We start from the raw sequence: 24,425 nt of genomic DNA, 5'->3' as shown, positions 1-24,425 counted from the left end.
GATCCACCCTGGAGAGGAATTCATGGCAGCCTTGGAGTTGGTGGAGTTGCTGCTTTTAGTCAGAAAAAGGGAAGCTCCGGGAAAGCCTTTTTTTTTTTTTTTTTTTTTTTAATCTGTTCAATTTCAAAGGTCTTCATTTTAAAAATAATCTTTGTGCAAAAGTGGCATACTTCAGGGTGGCATATTCCAATCCCTTTCAACTGGAAGACGCAGCATTTCCCCCTATTTATTTGCTTCAGGACCTTCTCTAAGTGTATAGTCCACATGTCCCACTGGCACCTATTCTGTGCGGAAGCCCTGGACCCTGAGTCCCATGACAGAATTAGAATGTGGTGGGGACAAGCCACTTATTCCAAAAGAACCGTAAGAGAGCAGACAGTTCCATACAGTGCTGTGCTGCAGGATTTTGGGGGGTGGTCTTTTCTGGGAAGTGCCAGGGCTCTGAACAGCCAAGTTCCCTTGTTTACTTCCAAGGGGCTGGGAGAGGGTGGGTGTCTGCAGAAACCTCTGAGCGGTGGCTCTGCTGGGAATTGAACTTGACTTCTAAACTGGCCCCATCCCGGAAGACTTCGCCCTCAGGACTATTTTTTTTCCTTTCACAAAAGAACTGTTCTTGTGAACATGGAGGAGCCGGGCTGGCCGAAGGAACCGGCTTGGCCAGCCTCGGGCCTGTGCTGGAGCCCAGGGAGCAAGGCTGGCGGGCAGCAGGCCACGTCCAAGTGCACGTCCACGTGCACGTCCACGGGCAGGAAGGGGCCGCCGGCCTCCCGCCCGGGCAACAGTGGGGCTGAGAAAGGCTCCGGGCCAGAGAGAGGGTGGAGGCCAAGTGCAAGGGCAGCCTTGGCCCCAAGGCGGGGCGTTCTCAGCTGGGCTGATGATTAACGAGGCGTCTGCTGCTCCGGAGGAAGGGAGGCCACCTCTGTGCGCACAGCCCGGCCTGTGACGCAAGCAACTTCCTGGTGACAGGTGAGCGCGGGCGGGATTCTCCGGTGGCTGGCAGATTTGAGCCTGCGTCTGCGTGAGGAGAGCTGGGAGGCAAGAGAGAAGCTTTTTGGGAATAGAGGACCTTTGCTGAAGCCCCGAGGGGCCGATCCACCTGCCAGAGGTGAGGCAGACCCTGGGCGCGTGCGGTGTGGCCAGCAGACTCCCCGCAGGTACCCGCTCTCCTCCCAGGAGCCGGTGCCCAGCCCCCGCCGGCCGCTGGCTGGTGTCCAGGGAAATGTTGGACGATCGAACGCGCATCTGTTTCCCAAATTGCACGGAGTTAAACATTAAAAGATCGGGCTGCTCTGTGAGTTTAGGAATTTGAGGCTATTTCTATCAAGCGTCCCTTCTCTGGGGATGCGTGGAAAGCCGGACTGGGCTGGAATGTGGGGAGATGGGGATTCAAAGGCTGGAAAATTCCCGGCTCTCGTGCTGTTCCCTGGACAGACTTTAAATGCCATTGTTCTTCCCCAGTGAGAGGCCTCATGGAAAGGAAATCGCTCTCAATCTCTGGAAGTTCGGAGACTCCCCAGGTCTGGCCAGCAGTGCCAAGACACCTCCGAATGTGGGGGCACCCAGAGCGGGGGTGCCGGGGTATAGGAGGGACCTCGGTGCCTGGCTCTGTGCACACAGAGGTTTGCAGGGACCCCCTCGCCTGGATTTCGCTGCAGCTGTTTCCCACTGAGCCCAAGAAACACCCTCCCTCCTTCTTTTTGGGTTTGGGCTTCATGCTGAGCCTAAAAACAGGATGTCTACAGCCTTTGATTTTGTGATATCAAGCTGTTTCCAAGAACCCAGACATAAAGATTTGTGTGTGGAGGGGTAAATGAGTGAGACGATCACATTTAGCAATTTTCTTCCCAAGATGACAAGGCTGGTGACCCCAGACAGGTCTTCTGAGTGTTTGTTTTCCCCTTGTTGGGGCATCGAGGAAGTGACTGGCATTTAAATCGTGTCTCTTTAAGGCACTTTAATAAGATTGAAGATTTAAAAAAGACTTTGCAGTTTTTTTGGCGAAAAGTTGGCAATTCAAATCTTCTATAGTGAAATGAATGAGAAGTTCCATCTCAGACTACTCCGCAGAAATATTAACTTGCAAATTACCTGGCAGAGGCCCTCATTTAATTAAAAGGACTTGTCTGAGTTCAGTTACGACTTGAACCAATTTGATGACAGTTCCTTCCTGCACCCACCCGTCAAATACCGTCCCCTCACAGATGCACATCTGGGACCCTGTAGGTCTCAAGGTGGTCCTGCCCCACCTGCCCTGGGGGCTCTGCTGGGCTCTTAGAAATGGACTCATTCTGTCATACAGAGAATAAGCAAGTTAAGTAATCCGGTCCTCGTCTGCCGCCTGGCTGACCTTGGTTTTCAGTGAGTAGAAGTGTTTCCTAGTGAACCTTAAGCTATGGCTGCAGTTTCAGTAACGTCGGGTCCACATGTCGCATTTATTGCTTTTGGTAGAATGTGTGACTCATAACTCGATGGCTCAGTTTCTCCTCCATCCTCTGCTGGGGCTAACACCCTAGATGACTGACTGGAGAGCGACTGGCTTATCCACTTGCATTCACTGAACCTTGAAAATGAGTAAATGATTTATACGGCATTCGGTTGTCGGGGATGTTGAATTGGCTCTGGGGAGCCTGCGATTTCAGTTCGGTCTGGGTTCAGCTGCTACACTGCTTGGTACTGAGTCAGGTTGGTAGGGATCCTCTGAGTCTGGTTTTGAGGATTGCCAGGGTTTGAGTCACACGGTGGGAAGGTCCTGCAGCCCAGGGTCTGTGACCCTTACATTACACCTGGCCTCTATGGTTTACTACACCGCCTGGACTTCGCCTCCCGAAGACATTAGAGAACAAAGAAGAGGAAACCCTATGTTCCCTCTCGTGAGCTGTGAGCATCCAGTGACGCACTGACATGTAAAACTGGGGGGAGGGTCTCGGGACAGGGCGTCCCTGAGCCTTCACACCCCGGCTCTGATTCATTCAGCACCTCCCATGAGGTGCCTTCCACAGGTGGAGACGGGTGGTTATTACCCGCGCCTGTCTTCCTTCTTGCATTCCTGCTTGTGCGAGGCTGTGGGGTCTGCCTCCTACAGCCCTTAAGAGAGGACAGGAGATCCATCCGTCACAGAATCCTGCATGGGGTCTCTGATGGAACCGGTGCCGCACGTGTTGGAGGGATGGGGTGGATCCCCCCACAGGGCTGTGAAATCTGTGTGGACGCCAAAGTGAAAACTACCCCCTAGGTCACGTCTCTGTGCTAAAGACATTTGAAATAAAGGGACACTTTCCTGAGGCCGAGGAGCCGAGTTTTTGCAGACAGTTCACAATACCTTCAGTGGCTGATTTAGCCCAAAGTGCTCCAGTGGCACCAAACGGTGCTGGTGACTGCCTTGAATGGGCCTGTCCCAGTGAGAAGGAGAAAATAAAAATAAAAAAATTCAGGGATGGAGAGTGAGCACAGGGTTTATCAAAGAGCAAAGGGGTTGGCAGAGAGGTGTACATGCCAGGGCCCGTGTGTGCAGCCAAGGGACCAGTAAGGCCTCACCTCATCTACTGTGACCTTACTCACACTGCTGTGACCTGCCCCTGCCCCTTGTCCCTCACTCTGCCCCAGCCACAAAGCTCTCTCTGCAACTCCTCAAATGCGCCAGGCATGGTCCCACCACAGGGCCTTTGCACCTGCAGTTCTAGCTGGGATGCTCTTTCGCACACGTGGCGGTCGTCTCCCCTTCTACACTTCGTAGAGCCCCTTCTTGGGATCCTGTCTCTGACCTCCCTGTTCAGAACATCAGCCAGCCCATGAACACCCTCCCACCCGCCCCTGTTCTATTCTCCTCCCGACCTCTTACTACCTTCTAATAAGCTTATGCTCTAGTTCTTCATTCTTTGTCTGTTTTCCCTTTTGATAATGTAAATTTGTGGTGGGTAGGGTCTTTTTTTTTTTTTTTCTTTTTTTGTCCTGAATGATCAAAGCATCGTGATTGAAATGAGTGGCAGGAAGCCCACGCTCCTATCCCTCGGCCAGTAATTCCGTGGTAATGCTACAGCTTCTGCTTCCCCTGATTTATACACAGGCTTGGGAGCTACATCGTTTAATACAGTGATTCTCGAATGTGAGTGTCTACTGGGATCGGTGCACCGCTTAAATCTTCAGGCAGATTTCTGGGCTTGCCCCCAGAGTTTCTAATCCAGCAGGTCTGGGGTGGCCTGGAGAATTTTGCTTTTCCAGCAAGTTCCTGGATGAGGCTGGTGCCTTGGAGGGGTTAGTCAGGCTGAGGAGGGCTGACTAACCTCTCCAGGGACACATACGAGCAGGGAGGGTCCCCGTAATCTCTGGGTGGAGACACACAGTTACCTGCCTGCTTTGCTTCCCCAGGCTGACGAAGAACATTCGAGATGGAGGGCGGCTGCAGAGGCATCCTGGCCACGTTGGTCGTCCTGGCCGGGCTGGCAGGTAGGGCCCCAGGAGCTCGGTGGACAGTTCCTGGGCATCCATCTGGAGTGGGTAGAAGGGACCCGAGGAAGGCCACCTGGGTGTGTGGCTGCCAGGAGATTCTTCTTTAGGCACTTTCCACTGCGTCCCCTTCCCACCCCCACCTCGCCAGCGGGGACCACTCTAGTAGGTTCCTTCAGGTGCACCGGACCCCAGGGGTCCTCCTCACTGGGGTCTTTGCCCCCGGGGCTTGCTTTGCTACCTTCTCAAAGTCATTGCTCTTGTGGAAACATCCTGCCCCCAACCTGGATTTGCTCCTCTTCTGTTTCTCTCTGGTCTCCAAGGAAGACCAGACTCAGGTGTCACCTCCTCCCTGAAGCCCTCCTGACCTGGCAGTTTTCAGGGTGATAATCCCGGTTCCCATGACTGACAGGGTGGAGGACCCGCAGCCCTCCCAATTGCTCCTCCTCATCCTGGAGCTTTCCCAGGGTGTCCCAGGCTAGGGTGTCCTGATCAGACTCCGCACTGCAGGACACGGAGCGTTCAGACCACGGGGCCCGAAGGGTAACCGGAGTCTGTACCCTCAGCTTTATTTTGACTACATCTTGCCTTGATTTCATAGCTCCAGGTGCGTTTGTCTTGTTTTCCCAGTTAGGCTTCCGCCTCCTCAGGGCGCTCGTACCGCAGGGGTTTGAAGGCATTGTGTGGAAGGATGACATACCTGCAGAAAAGTGCTGAGTCACAGGTACAGCTCGACACACGTCTACAAACTGAGCGCCTTTGCGTACCCGCAGTGTGCCCCAGGGCCCTCCACAAACGCTTCCTGCAGTCCTCGCGCCCCTGCCTGCAGGGTCTGAGTTCTGGCTTCTGGCTGCACTGATCAGTCCCTCTTGCTTTATGCTTCATACACCTATAAGCTCTATTTCTGGTGGCTAGATAGTTAAAAAAAAACCACAAAAACAAATACAAAACTCTGTCCATGACAGCACTGAAAAAACAAAATCAATAAAATAGCGTAGTGACTGTCAGAGTGTGTCACGTGCGGTAAGGGCTGTTTTATAAATTTTGGTGCTGGGTATGTTTACATATTAAACCAAGGGGACGAGGCTGTGGTGATAACATGTATTTGGGGGCCAAAGATGTTTGGAAGCCCCTGTCTTGTCGTTGGAGGCACTAGGCGTTTAGTAAGTACTTGGCATTTGTTTGTAGAGGGGGAAGCAGCGTCCCTGCGGGGGTGGAGTCAGGGACCACGGGCTAGCAAGCCAGGCTCAGCACACGTTGCAGGGACGTGGTTCCGACGTAGCTGCCCCAGCCACGCTGGCGAAAACATCTCTGCCCGTGGGAAACAGATAAGCTCTGGGTCTGCAGGTTTTCTGAGACATTTTCCCTGAAATACTGTTTTGAAGGCAGGGATGGCTTTGGTTGAGGCCTGGGTGTGGCTCTTCCAGGAGAGAAGAGGATTTGGGGCTAATTCTGGAGCCCCCTGGGGGATGGGGTCCATTGCAAGCATCTGAGCCCCTAGGATGCTTCATCTTGGAAAGAGCTGGCTAGAGACACCTCCATTTGTAGACTTGGCTTTGAATGACTGAAGGCAACCTCCATGTGCACCCAGAGGGCTCCTGCCCGCCCTCCCTTCTCCACCCCAGCATGATGGGTTATTAGAACTCGACCAACCTATTTGTTCACTCAGTGAATATTCGCTGAGGGCCTCTTATGTGCCATTTAGTTGCAGGCACTGGGATGCAGTGATGAGCAAAACCAGGCATAGTCCCTGCTAACAAAGAGCTTAGAGCCGGGCAGCGGATGGAGGTATCAACTGATAAAAAAATCAACATAAAATCACCACCATGACAATTACCTCACTGATTGAAAAACCTGCTATGGATAATTTGACCTAAGCAGGGCAGTCTGGGAAGGCTGGGAAGGCTGGGAAGACTTGACTGGGAGCTGAAGAGTAACTGAGACCAGCTCTCCAGGTGGTCACTGCCTGTGCAAAGGCCCTGGGGCCAGAAAGATTTGGTGAGTTTGAGACACTGAGACAGAAGACATAGTTTGGGGCAAAGTGAAGTTGGAGAGGAAGTTGATGTGAGACAAAGTAGGGTCTTAGGATAACGTCAAGGGTTATCTGGTCTGTATATAAATGATGGATATATTTTAAACAAGGTCTGGGCTGTGGAGGAGGGAGGAAGGGAAGGGCACCTGGCCACATGGGTGCGTTGAGAAGATCTATCTGGCGGAGAGCAGTTTTGGGCGGTGGCATAATAGTGATGCTGGCATCTCCTGCCGTGGTCCGCAGGACCCCTATTGGCAGCTCAGATCCACCTCCCTCCCTTCTCAGTGTCCTTCTGATGGTCCCAACCCCCAGTGTGCTTTGACTCCCATTTTCGTTTTTGGAGCTGCCTCACCTGAGCACTTCCCTTCCACTGCCCTTAGCTTTGTTTCCCTTTCTCCCTTCTGCTTTTGATTGTCTACTTTTCTATTCATCTCCAGTGTTAACTAAAAGAAGGGAGCAGGTGAGGGGTCTGTAGGTGCAGGAAGGAAGCCGGAGACGAGGCGAGTGGAAGAGCAGACTGGTTGGTGCAGACCCTCCATCCCCCATCCCCATGCCAGGGAGACACCAGCTGCTCTCCTAGGGAGCTGAGAAAAAGCCAACGCAGAAGAATGGTACTTATGTTTGGGATCACTCTCTGGAGGGCTGGGAGGGGCCCGGCAGCTGGCCAGTGTGCCGCCATATGAGTGATTTCAGTTTCCCAAGTGTTAGGACGCAGCAGGTGGAAGAGAAGCTTTTCAACCCTGGGTGGTGGCCAGTTGTTTACGCAGAGATGCTGATGGAGTAGGATTTGCAGGGCAGGAGAAAGCAAGGGCTGGAGCCCTGGGCTTGGCACTGGAGGGTGTTGGTGTGAGTAGGAATCTTGCAAGTGGATCAACTCCTATAACGGAGGACCCGGTGATGGGAGATCGCCGTAGCTGGTGGCCAGGGGCGGGTGGGGGGACACGGATCACTCCGTGGCTCTGCCCCCACGCGGGCCCTTTGCTCTACAAGGTGAAAGGGAGAGCACAGGAGAAAGGGAGGCTCTGCGCTGAGGTGGGGGACAGTTTGACTAAAGGTCTTATTTACAGTTTTCTCATATTTGCTCTGTGGAGGGCAGGTTACACACTCCATAGCTGATAGGATCCAGGTGAGAGAGCGGCGAGGTTCCAGGGCCCCACGTTACCAGAAACAGAGCTTCTGAGTCTCAGAAGCAGAGCCGGAGAGGTTTACTCCTGGGGGTGGCAGAGTGCAGGCCATGACGTCAGGGGGTTTAGTGATTAGGATTTGGTGCCGCCTGTTTAACTTAAAGGCTGAGTTCAAACTCCCACGTCCCTCCCTCCCTCGTTCCCCGCTGCACATTCAGGTACGTACCTGCGTGCATTCCTGGTCCCACATGCAGTCTAGAGGGGATCTACGCTTGGAGCGCATAGTGTTCTGAAGTGGATAAGCTACCTGGCACCAGGCAGTGATGGAACCTGGGTTTCAGATGCTTTGCTCATCCTGTTGGAGAGATTTAGACTCAGCTCCTGGCAGGACCAACCCAGGTGCCCCCGTCCTTGCCCTCCCAGCTCCCAGCCCCGCGGGCCCTGTCCAGCCAACCCCCAGGACCAGAGTCAGGAGTGGGGAAGGCTGCTATCTCAGTGCGGAGAGTGAGAGCGCGGCCTCGGGGTGTGGATGTGGCCGTTTCTTTTCGTTTCTTCTTAAGATGCAGTTCAGGGCTCGTGGAAAGATCCAAGTTGACACTGCAGCTGTGGCTTCCCTGGGGAATCATTTCTGACTTCCTTTCCTCAGGGATTTTTTTTTTTCCTATTTTAAAATCCCAGCTCAAAGGGATCCTTGGATCAGAGAGCCGTGCCCAGGGGCAAGGGAGGATACCCAACTCGAGCCACATTTTCTCTCTTTTTCTATCACGCCCAGAGGCAAAACAAAGAATTGTGATCATGTTTACCCCCGAACGGGATTGGTCCCGGTTCATTCTGACCTTTCCTCAGTTCCGCCTCTTGGGAGCCTGCGGGCCCCTCCTTGACCCTGGCTGCCTCGCTGGCTGGTCCTGCCGGCCTCGGGGGCCCTGTCCCTGCAGCGCGTTCTCTCCCACGGGCCTGGCCCCGCAGTGGGCGTGCATCTCACAGTGCACGCTGGGTGCTCAGCTGGGTGACGGTGTGGTAACCGCGTGTCCGGCGGGGAGGCTCCTCCCCAGAAATCTTTAGAGGGGTAATGAGATTCTTTTAGAACTTGCCTTACAACTTGACCTGATAAGACTGGAAGTGCTAACTAAAAACTGGCACTTGCCATCTGCCTCTACAAGGATCGGATCACGTTGGCACTGGCCATCTACCTCTGCTTGGATTAAATCACGAGCCGCTGCAGCCACTGACCTCCTACACCCCCTGCACGGAGTTCAGGGTCGGGGTCAGGAATGAGGCGCTCTGCGCTCCGGGAAACATGGCTGAACAGGCCTTCAGATAATTAGATGTTTTCAGGAGAAGATTTTATGAGTCCAAATTCTTGCATCTCCTCATATCTCGAAAAGCACTAAAATCATTAACGGTGATGTCTGCTCCTTGTGACCAGCAGCAAGCCTCTGCCTGAGCATGTGCTTGACTGCACGTCCCCCCTTCACTGAAATCATACATAATGTTGAGTTGCCCCCGACTCTTTGGGACAGTTTCTCAGAGCTATCCAGGATCCTGTCTCCCAGGCTATAGTCCTCATTTTGCCCCAAATAAAACAACCCACAACCCTCATGTCGTGTGGTTTCATTGCAGTTGACAGAAGGAAGAAGGGGCTGCAATTATTTGGGGCTCCCAGTGGAGACGAGGGCTGCCTGGTGGACCCACAGGGGTCAGGTGGCTGCAGACAGTAGCGGGAGCGCATCGTGGTCTTACTGATGGTGGCAGGCATGGCTGCGGAGAAGCCGGGGGGTGGCCTGCCGGGGATCTCTTTGCCCTGAACTCAGAGTGAGATCAGAGTGGGTGAAGTGGGAAAGGGGGGAGATGCAGAGTGAGGAGGTCCTGCCTTGCGTCCCAGCACCACCGCTGTGATCACAAGTCCTGAGATGTTGCTGGTCTTCGTTTCCTCAGCATTAAAAGCAGGTGGTGAAAGATGAGAATCAGAAATCTGTATTTTATTCATTTTTTTAAAAAACTGAAGTACAGTCAGTTACAATGTGTCAGTCTCTGGTGTGCAGCATCATACGCCAGTCACACATATACAGACATATATTCATTTTCATATTCTTTTTCATTAAGGGTTATTACAAGATAGTGAATCTAGTTCCCTGTGCTGTACAGAAGAAATTTGTTTTTTAAATCTATTTTTATATATAGTAGTTAATATTTGCAAATCTTGAACTCCCAAATTTATCCCTTCCCACCCACCTCCCCCTGCCCACAACCATGAGATTGTTTACTACGTCTGCGAGTCTGTTTTGTAGATGAGTTCATTAGTATCTTCTTTTTTCTTTTTTTTAGATTCCACATATGAACGATCTCTTACGGTATTTTTCTTTCTCTTTCTGGCTTACTTCACTTAGAATGACGATCTCCAGGTCCATCCATGTTGCTGCAAATGGCATTATTTTGACAGAAACCTTGAAGGCTCTCAATTGCTATGCAAGTCCTACTCTGAATTATAACTACAAACATGGGAAAGTCTAGGAAAACCCTGGCCACCCATTTGCTCTTCTAGGGTGATAAGAAAATCAGTGTTAAATGCCCCCCAAATTTCTTGAGATCTTTAGGAGCAGAACAGGCTCCATCATGAGTGATTCTGACCAAGTTCCGGTGAGCCAGAGAGCTCTGGATGGAAGCCCAGGTGGAAAGTTTGTCAGAAGCTGTCATTTTGGTTAAAACCAGAGCATTTGGTGAGCAAAGAGTAGGATGCTGTGAAAAGTGTGAAGGCAACAATTTTACTTTAATCCAGGACTTTCTTGGCTCGTCTTGCAGGTCAACCCAGTCCCTTCTTCCAGGTCACATGATAGTGAGTGTTTACTGAGTGCTTGAGGGTCACCGGCACAAGGCTTTACACAGGTCATCTCACTGGGCCCCAAAGACACATTGCTGTGGTCCTAGTGTCCCTGCTTTGCAGCCGAGGGAGTGGGCACAGAGAACTCACCCAGTGAGCCAGGACTCGCTCCAGAGTCCACATTGTAGGTTCTAGAACCACCTACCCACCCGCTGGAGTTTTAAACTCAATACGAGATGTGAGACTCTCTCTGAGGCTGCCATGGGTGTCCCCTGACTCATTAAGGAGTCCCCCCTCCCACACACTTCTCCGTATTTCCCTCTCTGTGCCCCCCCCCCCAACTCTGCCGTGTTTCTCCTAGTCCTGGGTAAGAGGGGTGTGGCCTCAGTGACACTTCTGCCCTAAGAGTCCAGGGAGCCGTGATCATGGCAAGCTGGGATTCCCCACCCTCTGTGTAAAGAGAGGCTACCCCCTGCCCTGTTCCCCCCTGAGCCTTGGGGTCTCCCAGAGGTGGAAATCACAGGTCCTTCCCATTTCACTGGGAAGGAAATTCTCATTTCATAGTGAGGCTGAAAAACTTGCCTAAAGTAACCGAGACAAGATAGTGGTGGCTCTCCAGGCCAGGCAGGGGTCAGATACTTAAGGTAACAGCCCTCCGGAGGTGGGAAAGGGGCACCGCTCCCTCCGCCCCCAGTCCTGCTGGGAGTGGTGTGGCTGTGGAGAGAGGGCACGGGCGAGGTCAGGAGGGCACGGGCTGGCTTCCTGTCCACTGGAAGCTCCCCACCCCCCTGGGACACCTGGTGTCAGGGCCAGTAGAACACGGAGTCTGGGTCATTGGATGGTCATGAGGGGCCACAGCTGGTCCGCAAAAGGGTTAAATCGTACACTTGACTTCTGTAGAGTCATCCACTCACCACCTTGAAACATCGGTTGTCTTTTAGCTTTTGGATCTGGCTATGAAATCATAGAAGGTCCCAAGAATGTCACAGTGCTGAAGGGCTCGGAGGCTCGTTTCAACTGCACCATCTCGCCGGGCTGGAAGCTCATCATGTGGGCTCTGAACGGCACGGTGGTTCTGAGCATCACGCCCAGGGAGCCCATCATCACCAACGACCGCTTCACCTCCGAGAGCTATGAGGTGGGCGGCAGCTTCATCTCCGAGATGATTATCCACAACGTGCAACTCAGCGATGCCGGGCAGGTCAAGTGCAGCCTCCAGAACAGTGACCGGGAGGGGGTTGCTTTCCTTTCCGTCCAAGGTGTGTATTCAGGTGGCTCCCAAGAGGAGCATCTGGGGTCCACTGGGTTGAATAGATGTCAGGGGCCTGGAAGGGACCTTCTGAAGTTCATGTCATACGTGGAGGCGTAGAGGGTCTAGCTTCAGCTGGTGCTGCACTTGGGCTTGCTCTGAGCTGGCCGATGTTTGCTGCTTTGCTGTTTGTCTGTCTCTCCCCTCCCGTCCCCACTGACCCTCTCCCTGCCTCCTTTCCTCCTTCTCTCTCCCGCTCCCCTTCCATCTTCCCTTCCCTTTCCTCTTATTACGACTATTGAAGACGGGTATTCATCACTTTCCCATCTGACCCACTTCAGAACTAACAGCTTTTCTGAAAATACACCGGAAATTCCAGGGCCATTTGTAGTCACTTGTCTGATTTGGAGAGAGAGCTGATAATCATCCGCCCTTTTTCTAGTTCTTCATGTCCTTGACTCTATTTCTTTGCCTGACATCATGTATCCACTGTGAACCATGCTTTAACTTTTCCTCTTTCCAGATGAATTTTCCTAATCTAGTACCCTTTTCTGCCCCCCAGGGGACCTTAGAGTCAAAAGTGTGTGTTCACTAAACCATATTAAGTCTTTCAGAGAAAAGAAAAGAGTAAACACGATAGATACGATAGATATCTCAGTCTTCCTTTTATCATTTATTCATTTTCAAAGTAAGATTGTTTTGAGGTGCTGAAGATTCTGCTACATAGGGAAAAAAGTAAAAGGGTACTTTACAAGGATTCAGGACATCTTTATTGAAGTTTAATCACTTTGCATTCCTTAAAAATGTAATTATGTACATTTATAGATGCACTGGAGCTTTTAGAGGTCCTGATTTCACTGGCAACATTTCTTAAAACAGTCTAGAAACAGTGTCTTTGCTTTTTTTCTTACGCCTATTTGTTTGTCTAGGAGAAACGTCTAATGATTTGGTCTATATTCGTACTGCTATCAAATCAGATTTGATAACATTTCATGGAGATACATGTCTACCTATTATTTCTCTTTGTATTTTTTTTTAATTTAGCCAAATTGTTGTATCTTTACTTTTATATGTCTTTAATTTTGTGTGGTTTAATTAAGGGCACAATGATATTCTCTAAATAAGTGATTCTGTGCGGCTACCTGGATTTTTGACCTAGTTTGCATGACCAAATTGTTTTCATAGTCATTTGTGGTATAAAGGAAAGAACGCAGGGCAAGGAATCACAGATGAGAGTCCCGGCTTTGCTCTCATCAGTTAGCTATCTCAGTGACCCCTGACCTGGCTCGATGTCTTCACCTTTACGGTGGGGGTGAGTCTCCCCTGCCCACACCACCGGTTTACTGTGAGGATTAGATGGAAAAACCACTGAGGGCAGTTTGGAGACTCCAAAGCTCTGTCTGTTTCCACTTCCTGCACATGAGGCTTGGGGGCCAGGGTGGTCCAGTGGTTAACAGCACAGACCTGAGCCAGACCGCCAGGTTCAAGCACCAGCTTCGTCACTAACCATGTGACCTTGGGCAGGTTGCTCAATGACCCGGTGCCCTAGCTTCCTCATCACAGGGCAGCTGTGGGGCCAGGTGAGCAGGTCTGCACACAGCCTTTAGAACATCACCTAGTTCACGGCAGTCTTCATGCTGTCATTGGCTATTATTTACTGTGCTCCCCATAGGAGCACGCCATTGCGTTAGGCATTTAAGGGGGATTCAGGGTTAAATGGAATGAGACATAGTCCTGCCCTCAAGAACCTTACATGGAGAGCGGATAACTCAAGTGTGTGAGTACCAGTGGTGCAGTGTAGACGTTGGCAAGTCCGATGAGACGGAGCCAAGGCCAGGATCAAATTGGCAAGGGAGCGACTCAGCGAAGCCTTCTAGGATGACTCCATGGAGAAGGTACCATTTGAGATGTGCCTTGACGGTCTGTAGATGACAGGCAAAACGGGGAAGCGAGAGAGGAGGGCACCCGGGGTCAAGGCAACCCGATCAAAGGCGTGACTCACTGGTACACTTGTGGTCTGTTACGTTCATAAATCCATGTGGTTTTATAGCCTCTCCCCCAAAGCTCAACACCTGTAAAGTTGTCTGAACACCCCTAACATGCACGTTTATATGTTGGTAATTCCTTTTGCTTTTGGCTTTAACACAGCTGGAGGAACACGCGTCTAGGGAAGTTAAAGTCCTCCCCAAGGGCACACGGAAGGAACCCATAGAGCAGGACAGAACCCCGTCATCCATTTACCCTGGATGCGTTGGTCTGAATGGTGCTTTGCACTTAAAGGCAGAAAAGTTCGCGGAGCAACAGGGTCTCTTCAAGGGAAAAGAATCACAAAAAAGGAGGAAACATCCAATTTATTTCGCAAGTGAATTTTCCAAAGATTGTTTTTTTTTCCCTTCCCCAAGTGTCAACAAGAAAAATAAAGAGAACTTATATAATTCCACATTGAGTCTTCCAAAATCTGTGTGAATGTTCTAGCCATCACCCTGTGTGAAGTGTTTGTCCCGCTACTGGATAACCCTTGTGAAAGCCAGTGGGAAAAAGATGGATCTCAAATATATACTGAAAAAGGAAATGCTTCAGATTGCCACATTTGTCTGTTTTTTGCCCAATCCATCAATTAATCCAAACATACCAAACTCTAGACCTCCTGTGTTTTGAGGGCCACTAAAACTTAAGTTCAAGATCATCTGTTAACTGACTGAAATAATACCATCCCCGCCTGTCCCCCAGTGTCTCTCATCTTAAACCTCTCCGTCAAGGACACCGCGAACGAACAAGAATCAGCACAGAGCCCGTTCGCCTTAAGGGACAAGTCCGCTCCTTCCTCACCGTTGCATTTACAGTAATCCTTGCATTAACACAGGCGCTTTACTCGCTCCAGCACCTATTCAGGAAAGGAGTGGCTGGAAGTGTAACATCGCAGAGTGAGGAGAGCTTTCAGAGCCGAGCCAGCTCAGCCTAGTCTGGAAACTTCCAGGTGTCCCCTAGATCCTCTCAGGTTGGGCTGTGAGCTCACAACTGTTTTCACAGTAATAGTAAGATGTGACTTGCCTTTCCCACGCTCCTGGTCACCTGCGCACAGGGAGTTTTCCACGGTACATTCCAAGTGACTGGTGTCTAATGATACGAAATCAAACCAGGGTAAAAAATCCATTCAAAGTGACAGATAGAGCAATGGATTCCAATGTAACAGAATGAAAGTTCCTCTTTCATTTTTCAGTTTCCGCAGCGTAGCTAACCTTTAAGAAACCACTACTTGTTAAGTTTTGGTATAGGATCAGAGACAATCCATGATTATCTGAAAGGCCTTCTCACCATTTCAACTATATAGCTGCCCAAAGTCAGATTTTTTTTTTATATACTCTAAATAAAGCAATCCTTTTGCAACAGATTGAAGGCAGAAGCAGATATGAGAATCCAGCCATATGTTAAAGAGATTTGCATAAATATAAAGCAATGTCATTCTTCTTACTGGTTTATTTTGGTTTATAAATTTTTTTTCATAAAAATATGTTAAGCCTATTAGCATGTAATGGGTTATTATTGGTATTTTAAAATAAATATTTAAAAATAAATATTTAATTCTAACTTCAAATATGGGAAATACTGATAGAACCCACATAAACCAGAAGTCTTTGGAGTCCTCAGTGCTTTTTTTTAAAAAGCATTTCCACCTCAGTAAAACCAATGATCTAGTTAAATTCTCTTGTTCAAAAAGTTCCAGCAGAGAGCCTGAACATTTCAGGGACTTGCCCAAGGTGATGGCAATTTTGGGGGGAAGCCAGGATTGAGAACAGATTTTTTTTTTTTTTTTTGGATTCTTAGTTCAGCGTTCTTTCCATTATACTACATGACACAGGGTTTTAGGATATTTTAATTCGAATGTTTCAATGTATATACATTTCGCTAAGGCTGTGTCTTTACCGGAGCCAGTCCTCAGGTTACTTTAGTGATATGAGCACACACAAGTGCTATTTGCAAATGAGTTCTTTACAGTGTGAACGCTGGCTTGTGCAACGGGGTGCTCACTAAAAAGTTTAAAATGATTTATCTGAGTCATATATTCTGACACATGATTTAAGGTAATTATTTCTCTGATTATATTAGATTTGATTTTTATTTAATTGGTACCTAGAAAAAGATTTTAAGGCAATATAAGTCATAGGAAAATGTATTTAAAATGTGTGACTCAAAAGTAAATGAAATGCATCTGACTGGCCAAAGGCCAGGAGAGACTTGCCTCTCACGAGATGCTGAGCTGTGTCCTCCTTACAGTGAAAAGAATGCAAAGGTTATTTCCCTTTTTGCTTTGGCTCCCAGGTCAGCCCCGGATGACTTTGGGATTCCACTGCTGTGGTCGTGTATCCGTCCACGACAGGCGCAGCTTCTCTCTCCTTCCCATGGAATTTGTATTCCCCCGGATCCTGATTCTTATTTACTCATTTTCTCTGATATTTATGCTTTCTGGGGAGCAACCTCACCTTCTTCTGTGAACCTGGCAGGTATAAATAAAAACAGATAAAACCTGAGCTCAGGTTTCCGGATACAGACACAGCCAACTGGGGTTTGGGAAGATGGCTCTCACATAACGTGATTTGAAGGAAAAGTTTTTAAAAGTCTGGCACTGCAAGGCATGGATGTTTCTTCAGAACATTTCTCTTTTCTTCTTCAGTTGTGGGGCAGTTGCTCCTTCCTGGAGGCAGTCTGGTAGTCATTAAAGATGAGCCTTGTAACGTGACTTGCCGCGCAGTGGGCTGGACCCCACTCCCAGATATTTCCTGGGAAGTCGGGGTTCCGGCGAGCCATTGGAACTATTATTCCGTTCCGGAGCCGGATGGTCGTCAAAGTGCGGTGAGCGTCCTGGCGCTCACGCCCCAGGGCAGTGGCACTGTGACTTGTGTGGCTAACACGAAGGAGCTGCAAGTCCACGAGTCTGTAACTGTAAATCTGACTGTGGTTCAGCCTCCCTTGGGTAAGTGAAGACTTTCCACTTTATATAAAGTGCATCATTATTGCATGCTTTGTGCTTCCTCAGTGACGCCTGGGAAAATCATCGGCGACCTTGATTTCAGGCAGGGAAGGTAACGGAGACAAGTGTCTGGTGTCATGACCTTGTGATTTCACTTTTAAAATTTCATCTTCAGATGTTTCTTTTCTGTTTACATATGGACACCATTAAGAATCTTGACAATTAGTTACCATAAAACAGGATCAAGGTCAGATATAGATACTTAAATTCAATGTTTTTCTTCAGCTTTCACCTGTTGTTCTGGTCTGATTTCATTCCCCGGGCCAATAGGATGCAAGCTCTTTTAATATCTGAGAAGGATGTGCACGTTCTCAGGGATTCTGCCCAATCTTAGTGGAATTAAGAGGGTTCTTTTTTTAACAAATCCAGTGTATCTGAAAGTACTAGGTCTATGTATTTTTTTTTTTTTAACTCAATAGAATGACTCAACAACAAGTTTAGATCCCAAAGAGAATTGTGGGAGGGTCCCTGGTAAACCCCAAACTTTGACCACACACGTTTACCTTCTGTACCCCTTGAATGACGCTATTGAGACCACGGCTTCCTGGCTTCCTTTTTAGCTCAGTCTCCGGCTACAAGGTCTGCCATCCCCAGAAAGAGAGAGTTAATAAATCCATTGGAGCACCCATGCTAAAAATCACTCCCCCCAAACAAACAAACAAACAAACAAACAAAAACAAAAACCAAACCCTTCACAGGGGCTATTGAGCTACTTGAGCTCAGAGGCTGTATTCCAGGTCACATGCGGACGGCACGGAGCGGCCCCAGCACAGGAGGAGCTTCTCCCTTGGTCCAAAGCTCTTCCCGCTATGAATACACCTTTACTTAAGATCTTCCAAAGTTTGGAACAAAGCTACAACCATAGCAAGGTTAATAATAATAATAATGATGATGATGATGATAATAATAATAAAAACAGCATTACTTATAAGTAAAGATACTCTTTTAAGCTGTTCTCAAATAGTAACCAGATTCTCCCGCACAGCATTCCTGTGAGTGACCCTGTTATTGGCTATTATTCCTGTTGTAAAGACCGGGTGACAGGGCTGCGGTGTTGTCTGGAACTTGCCCATGTTTATAGTAAATGGTGGAGGTGGCCCTGCCAGTTTGTCTCCAGAATCTGCTCGCCTGCCCCCCCCCCCCCCCCAACGTGAGCAGCCCCTGGAAGGTGTGTGAGTGTCCTGGAGCGGCCGCGGCAAAGTGCCTCAGACTGGGGGCTTGAGCAGCAGATACAGTCTTTCACAGTTCTGGAGGCTGCAAGTCCAAGATCAGGGTGGTGGCAGGGCTGGTTCCTTCTGAGGACCGTGGGGGCAAACCTGTCTCAGGGGTCTCTCTGGCTTCTGGTGCATTGCTGACGCTCTCAGTGTCCTTTGGATTGTAGATGCCCCACCCTGATCTCTGTCTTCATCTTCACACGGCGTCTCCCTGTGCACGTGACGTGTCCAAATTCCCCCTTTTCATGAGGACATCTGTGATATTGGATCAGAGGCCACCCTGTCCAGTATGCCCTCATCTTAACTAAATTACAGCTGCAACAACCCTGTTTCCAAATAAAGTCACATTCTGATGTACTGGGAGTTAGTACTTTAACACACGAATTTTGAGGGGACATAATTCAACCCAATGTCTTTGTGAACCTGTGAAAAGCTATTCAGTGCCTGGTCTGTGGTCAGCACCGATAGCCTGTGCTCTGCCCTGCGGAGACTGACGCCCAGTGTAGTACCAGCACAGGCTCGTTCTCCTGATGTCTGGCCCTTGTCCCTTGTCTCCAACTCAGGGGTCTCCAAAGACCAGGCAGACAACAGAAATGAAAGCATGAGTGAATGCACATGTCAGGTGGAAGACAGAGTACAGGGGCCCGTTGCAAACCAGACAGCATGTTCCATCCACACACAGTAGTCATACCAACTCCAGCTGGTTGTTGCCAACAGAAATGGAGACCCATGACCTCTAGACCTTTGACCTAGTTCTGGTGAATACCAGTACTTTAGAGATTAAAATAACATAGAAATCTGTGCTTCTTTGGTTTTAAGTCAAGGTTAATTTATTTTAGCTTATTAAATTTAAAGGAATTTAACATATTTTCTACCAAGACTGTATATGAGGATGAAGCTAGAATTCAAATCTAGATTGCTTTTCTTTCTCTACATTGTTATTTTGAACAATTAAAAACCTTCAGAAAAGTTTCAAGAATAGAACCGTGAATACCAATGCACCCTCACCTAGATTCAACAGGTGTTAACACTTTGTCATGTTTGCTTCTCTCTCAACTTTTCTTCCCTTGTCTTCCTCCCTCCCTCCCTTCCTGTCTGCCTTCCTTCCTTCTCTCACCATCTGAGAGTTAGTTGAGGACTTTATAACATTTTACCCCTAAAAACCTCAGCACGTGTGTGATAAGAACAGGGCCGTTCTACACAACCCCAGTGTTGTTGGCAGTTTGGGGATTTAACATCGAAACAATACTATTGTACAATATTCAGTCCATGTTCAAATTTCTTCAGTTGTCCTTTACAGCTGTTTTTTTCCCCAAACCAGGATCCAGTTAAAGACCATGCTGTGCCTTGTCAGGTCTGCTTCAGTCTCCTTTCATGTCCAGTTTTCCTCCACCTTTTTTGTCTTTCCTGATATAAACGTCTTCAAAGGATCCAGGCTGTTTTTGCAAGATGCTCATCAATATGGATTTGTCTGAGTTTTTCCAACATACTTTGATTTAGGCTAAGTATTTTTGGCAAGACATAGGTAATGTCATGTGGGGACATGATGCCAGTTTCCTCTGTCATTGGTAATAAGTTTGATCACTTGGCTGGGGTGTTGTTCCCTGGATTTCTCTGTTGTAAAGCTACGTTTTTACCTTTATAATTAACACATAATCTATGAATACAGTGTGACTATCTTATTTCTGGACAGTCTATCACCTAATAACATTTGCATTTATCCATAAGTCATTACTTGAATCACTTATTTTTAAGGTGGGTGTAAAGGAATGATTTTATGGTTCCATCATTTTTCTGTATTTATTAGCATCCTTTTGTAAAAAAGAGACTTCCCTTTTTCCTTTTTTTTTTTTTTTTTACAGTTTTGGTATGGACTTATTTTTATTCAATACATTATAATTTACTTCTGTCATTGTTCATTTTGATGCTCAGATTGCTCCAGATCTGGCCAGTGGGAGTCCCTTCCAGCTGGCTCTGGTGTCCTTTTGATGTGTCCCTCTTAGTTTTTGAGCACTTGGCTCAGTAAGATGTCTCAAACTTTCTTTGTATTTCCCCTGTCCCAGCATGGAATCAGCCATCTCTCCAAGGAGCCAACCCAGCTTGCTTTTAAGCTATTTAAATTTGAAAAAGTGTGGTCCAGGCTTTGAATGGGAAGACTGGAAAAAAGTTCCATTAGCCCCAAACAGTGAGATGAAATAGTTTAAACCACGTCTTAACAAGGTGATAACGCAGCAGAGAGCGCTGGTCTGATTGAGGAGATGGATGTAGAGATTAGCTTGCCTGCAAAGTTTTCCTTTTGTGGGAGAAGCGCGAGGGGCGTCCGATTTCCCTCGATCAGGCCTGGTTCCGCTGAATCCCTCCCAGCCTGGGACCCGCGAAGTGAGCGGCCTTAATTACGGCAGCTGGGGTCCCAGCAGCCCCACAGAGGAGAGCGCGGTGGGTGCGTTGCGGTGAGCCTGACTTTATTGGGCTCATTTGGAGAAGGGTAATTTGTTTCTCAATTATTCATCAGGATCTAGAGCAGCTGGTGGCTGGCGGTGTTTTGTGTGTTTTATGCAAGGTTTAGTAGCTGAAGACCTCACTACGGCCTTGGCTGGCGGAGCCGGCTGGGGGCTGGTGACGGGCCGGCTTCAAGGAGCCCAGGCAGGTTTACGAAGCGCTGAGGATGCGCCAGGCTGTGCCTGTTCAGGCTTCCTCAGGACTTGGATAAGCATCAGTCCTGCCACCCATTTCCTGAGAGTGCAAGGAATTTGTGTCCTTTTCTGGAACCGTCCATCTGAGTCGTTGGAAGAATGGCCCTGGCGGCTTAGGAAGCCTCGCTACTTCAAGCCAAAAGGTTGTGTGAACTACTTATTGATTCTTTAAAGAAAAGCACATTGCTAGTGTTTTTAAAAAAGCCGATCTTCTCTATCATGGAGGTAATACAGATTTTAAGCACTGCAGACGTACGTGCTGGAAGAGGAAGGCCTGTCTTGCTCCTGCTTTGAGACAAGCCCCTCAGCCCTCTGTCTGACTGTCTGGGTTGTTTTCTCTATACGTTACCAAGTCCGAACTCGTCCTGCTCACCACACGACAGGCCAGTAAATCAGGAGACGAGGTATGAGGGCAAGGATTAACAACTTGATGCAGAAAGCCAGCAGGCTGAGAAGATGGGGGATGAATGTTCTGGAGAACCATCTTCCCCAGGTCAGAATTCAGGCTCCTTTTATACTAAAAAGGGGAGGGTCTGTGGCTAGTTGTTGCAAACTTGGTGTCAGAATCCTTGGTTTTTGCAGCTCTTCACGGGGGGCAGGTCACAATGTCCCTCTAAACCTCCAATGAGACAAGCGTTATTCTCTATTCTGCAACTTTTTAATCTCTATACGAATGGCAAAGTGTTCTACCCTTAAAGGTGAGAGCCTTGAGAATGGGCTCTCCTGCGGATTTCAAAAGGTGCCTCACCAGCAGGACTCAGTACAGGAGACAGAGCCCAGGGTTAGACCCAAAGGAACAGGTGTAATGTGGAGTCAGGTCTGTTCTTCACTATTACATTTATACGTACCCAAGTGTGAGGGCTGTGGAATGTGAAAATGAAGCAGTATTTCCAGGACACACGGTCAGCTTGTAGAATGGAGTGATTCCTGGTGTGATCTGAGTTCTGTGGGAAGGGGTAGTTTCGAAGGCAGGGGAGAGGGGCGGCAGTGACTGGGTGGTGGCTTCGGCACCAGCTGTGTGATGTTGGGCAAGTCACTGACCTTCAGGGCTCAGGTTTCTTGCCTGTAAAACAAGGTGCGGAGGAGAACAGGGCAGGTGCCCCTTCTCCTGGCTGCCCGTCAGCCTCTGGGGAGCTTTCACACATACGCTCAGGCCCCAGCCTGAGGTTCTGATTTAATTGGTCTGTGTGGGGCCTGGGAATTGGCATTTTAAAAAAAGCTCCCCAATTACTCTACAGGCTAGTCAGGGTTAGGGGGTTACTGAGATGGACGATCTCGAAGGCCCCAGCTCATCAGGTGCTACTATCCACAGAAACTTGGACACTGGACAGCCTGGACTAAAACCCCAGCTTGCCTACTTATTTGCTGTGTGATTTTAGGCAAGAGACTTGACCTCTCTGTGCCTGAGTTTTCTCATCTGTAAAACTGAGATAATAATAATACCTACCTTATAGAGTTGTTGTTGGTGTGGGAAGTAAATGGGTTAAAACACCTAAAGCAATTAAGACCATCCCTGCCCCAGAGCCCACGGGACAGGAGAGTGAGTGATGGCTATCGTTTATTTTATTGATTCAGAGATCTCCCGTGTCCCTTTTAATCAGCACCCAGCATGCTTTGCATGTGCTGGTGGCCACATTTTGTAGTCACCCAGTTAGTTTTGAGAAATTCTATGTGCCCTTTTAGAACACCGAGCATTCCTGTGGGAGCATCTGGGAAACACTATTCTCCTTTTCCTCACAGATGGGAAAGGGACAGTCTGGGAGCTGAGTAAGGTCCCACAGTAAGTTCAGTCACGCAGCCCTAGCGTGCACATGGTGGTGTGAAGGAACGCAGGGAGGAGGGCAAGCGGTGTTGAACTTGGAGATAACCTTCCTTGGTCACTGTTTGTGGGTTCTCAGGCATGGTACCCTCACCCTCGCCAGCGGACCTGCCGTTCACCTTGCATCACCACGCCCACACCCCTCACTACAGTACAAGTCAGGGACTGGTGTCCACCTAGACTCCCCATTTCTTATAAGACCTGGAATCTAACTTCCCCAGAAGGAGCCTTCCACACTGGAGGCCCAGCGTGGCAGGACGGGGGGATGCGAGTCAGCGCCTGGGGCTCTCCTGCTCTCAGCACCCTTGACCCGCTGGCCGAGTCTCTTTGTCTGGAGTATCTTACCTGCGTGACACGGGGCTGGGCTATGGACGAGATCGTTCCAAGGGTCTGTTTTCTGTCCGCTGTCATGATTTTTGATTTATTGGTATGTGACTATGGTTTACTTTTCTTTGAACCCACCATACAGGTGCTCATTTAAAAATTAATCTCATACTCAACAAAAATACCCATGATACATGTGCCTGCGTGTATGTGAGTTCTAGATGGTAAATTGAAAGTTATTATTAAAATAAGAAAGGTTCTTCTGTGCAGCTCCAGTGCCAGATTGCACCTCTTCACAGCACAGACACCCTGCTTTGCTTGGGGCTCCCCTGGAGTGGAGGAAGGGCGTACAGTTTTCTTATGCGTGAAACTCCGTGGGAGATTCAGCCCCAAGTGGGGCGTGGCTGATGCCAGCTGCCATTGTGGGGGGCGCCTGGGGCTTTGGGGGGAGTGCAGGTGTCCCTTCACTGAGCTTGCTGGTTAAATTAAGGGACAAGGGAGGAAGGGAGGCCACACTGTCATCTGCTCTCTGCCTTGATTCTGTCTCCACCCTCAGTGAGGTGGCCTCCCTTCCTTTAAGCAGGCCCTCCCTGAGGATGAGTGGCTGTCCCCATGTGAGACGAGAGGGAAGATTGTTACGCCAAGACTCAGCTGACAGAAGCCGGCACGCTGACAGTTCTCTCCAGGAAGAAACCACCCTGATAGGGAGGGCGTGAGTAAGCCAGTGGCGTGCTGACTTTCTCCAGGAAGAATTTCAAGCCTGTCTCTTGAATTTTGAGCCAGACCTTACTGTTTAACCCCCGTTGGCTCCTTTATTATGAAAGCTCCTATTACTTGCAAGCTTCAGTTTGTAAAGAGCTCATCAGACTGAATTAAGATGCCCACAGCAGTCTTGAACACGTGTGCCACAGCACGTGGACATGCATCCTTTGAGTCTCTGAACAGCCTGGTGGGGCAAGAATTGTTACCGATGAGCGAGCCAGAGGCCAAAGGGAGCACAAGCGCACGGCGGCCGTGAGAGCTGACTGGTTCCGTTAACATGAGGGCTGAAGGTCTTTGTCAGTTGTGAAGCTTCCACTGAGTAGCCTAATTTCAAACTGCAGGTTGTAAATATCCTAAATGCAGTTCTGGGCTTAGTGATTTTATCACCACGTCTGTGGGAGGGAGGCTAACCCTGTAATGTAATGGGCTGCTTGGGCAGCATTTACATTTTGGCTGCACACAGGGATGCTCAAAGCACCTGCATCGGTCACCTGGGGTTCCATCCCAGACCCCCGACTCAGCATCTCGGGAGGAGGGTTCTGAGTTGGTGCACGTAACAAGCATCCCAGGTGGTGCTCGGGATTCTGCCCTCGGTGGAGCAAGGGGATGAGCCATGTTATCGTCTGGATGTGAAGAGACTGGCTTGTTTTAAAGCTCCACTTATGGGGCTGGGAGGGGTGCCACGGGGAGGGTGTAATTCTGTTCCCTCCCCCTTCATCGTTCGTGGGGAGAAACTCTTGTCTTATCTGTCCATCCCAGCTCACCTCCGAAAAGTGGTGGGTGATGTGGAGATAGATGGTTTTAGTTTTCATTTTAAGTCCTGTAATTCTTCTCTGAGCATCTCAATATAGGGAGAAAGGTGAGGCCTAGGCCTGGCTCAGCTACAGCTGACTGCCTGGTGCACAGCGTTCTCTTCTC

At 49.2% G+C, this 24,425-nt stretch overlaps 1 protein-coding gene and 1 long non-coding RNA gene across 9 annotated transcripts in view; one reads left to right on the top strand and one right to left on the bottom strand.

Annotated features, from left to right (window-relative positions):
• Positions 1–808: 808 nt before the first annotated feature.
• IGSF5 (immunoglobulin superfamily member 5) overlaps positions 809–24,425 on the top strand; it is a 40,062-nt gene continuing 16,445 nt past the window's right edge. For 3 of the 7 annotated variants that reach the window (XM_074352128.1, XM_074352210.1, XM_010970260.3), the window contains exons 1-4: positions 967–1,105; positions 4,366–4,443; positions 11,359–11,676; positions 16,339–16,638. In XM_074352128.1, coding sequence (XP_074208229.1) covers positions 4,386–4,443; positions 11,359–11,676; positions 16,339–16,638 — 676 coding nt within the window. In that variant the 5' untranslated portion in view covers positions 967–1,105; positions 4,366–4,385. Of the gene's footprint in view, positions 1,106–4,365; positions 4,444–5,073; positions 5,168–11,358; positions 11,677–13,814; positions 14,107–16,338; positions 16,639–24,425 lie in introns of those variants that run through there. The other 4 variants (XM_074352253.1, XM_074352156.1, XM_045506823.2 and 1 more) reach the window with 4 other exon arrangements.
• LOC141574950 (uncharacterized) lies at positions 3,211–8,661 on the bottom strand. 2 transcript variants are annotated; one of them, XR_012502113.1, is made up of 4 exons: positions 8,436–8,661; positions 7,826–7,954; positions 4,345–5,143; positions 3,211–3,389 (listed from the first exon to the last, which is right to left on the bottom strand). It is a non-coding gene; the product is annotated as an uncharacterized LOC141574950 (long non-coding RNA). The 2 variants fall into 2 exon arrangements; XR_012502105.1 differs by lacking the exon at positions 3,211–3,389 and adding an exon at positions 3,404–4,242.

Source organism: Camelus bactrianus, chromosome 1, assembly GCF_048773025.1.
Source record: "Camelus bactrianus isolate YW-2024 breed Bactrian camel chromosome 1, ASM4877302v1, whole genome shotgun sequence".
NCBI classification, from domain to species: domain Eukaryota; kingdom Metazoa; phylum Chordata; class Mammalia; order Artiodactyla; family Camelidae; genus Camelus; species Camelus bactrianus.
The sequence above is the reverse complement of the archived record's forward strand: the minus strand, read 5'-3'. Positions and strand labels throughout refer to the sequence as shown.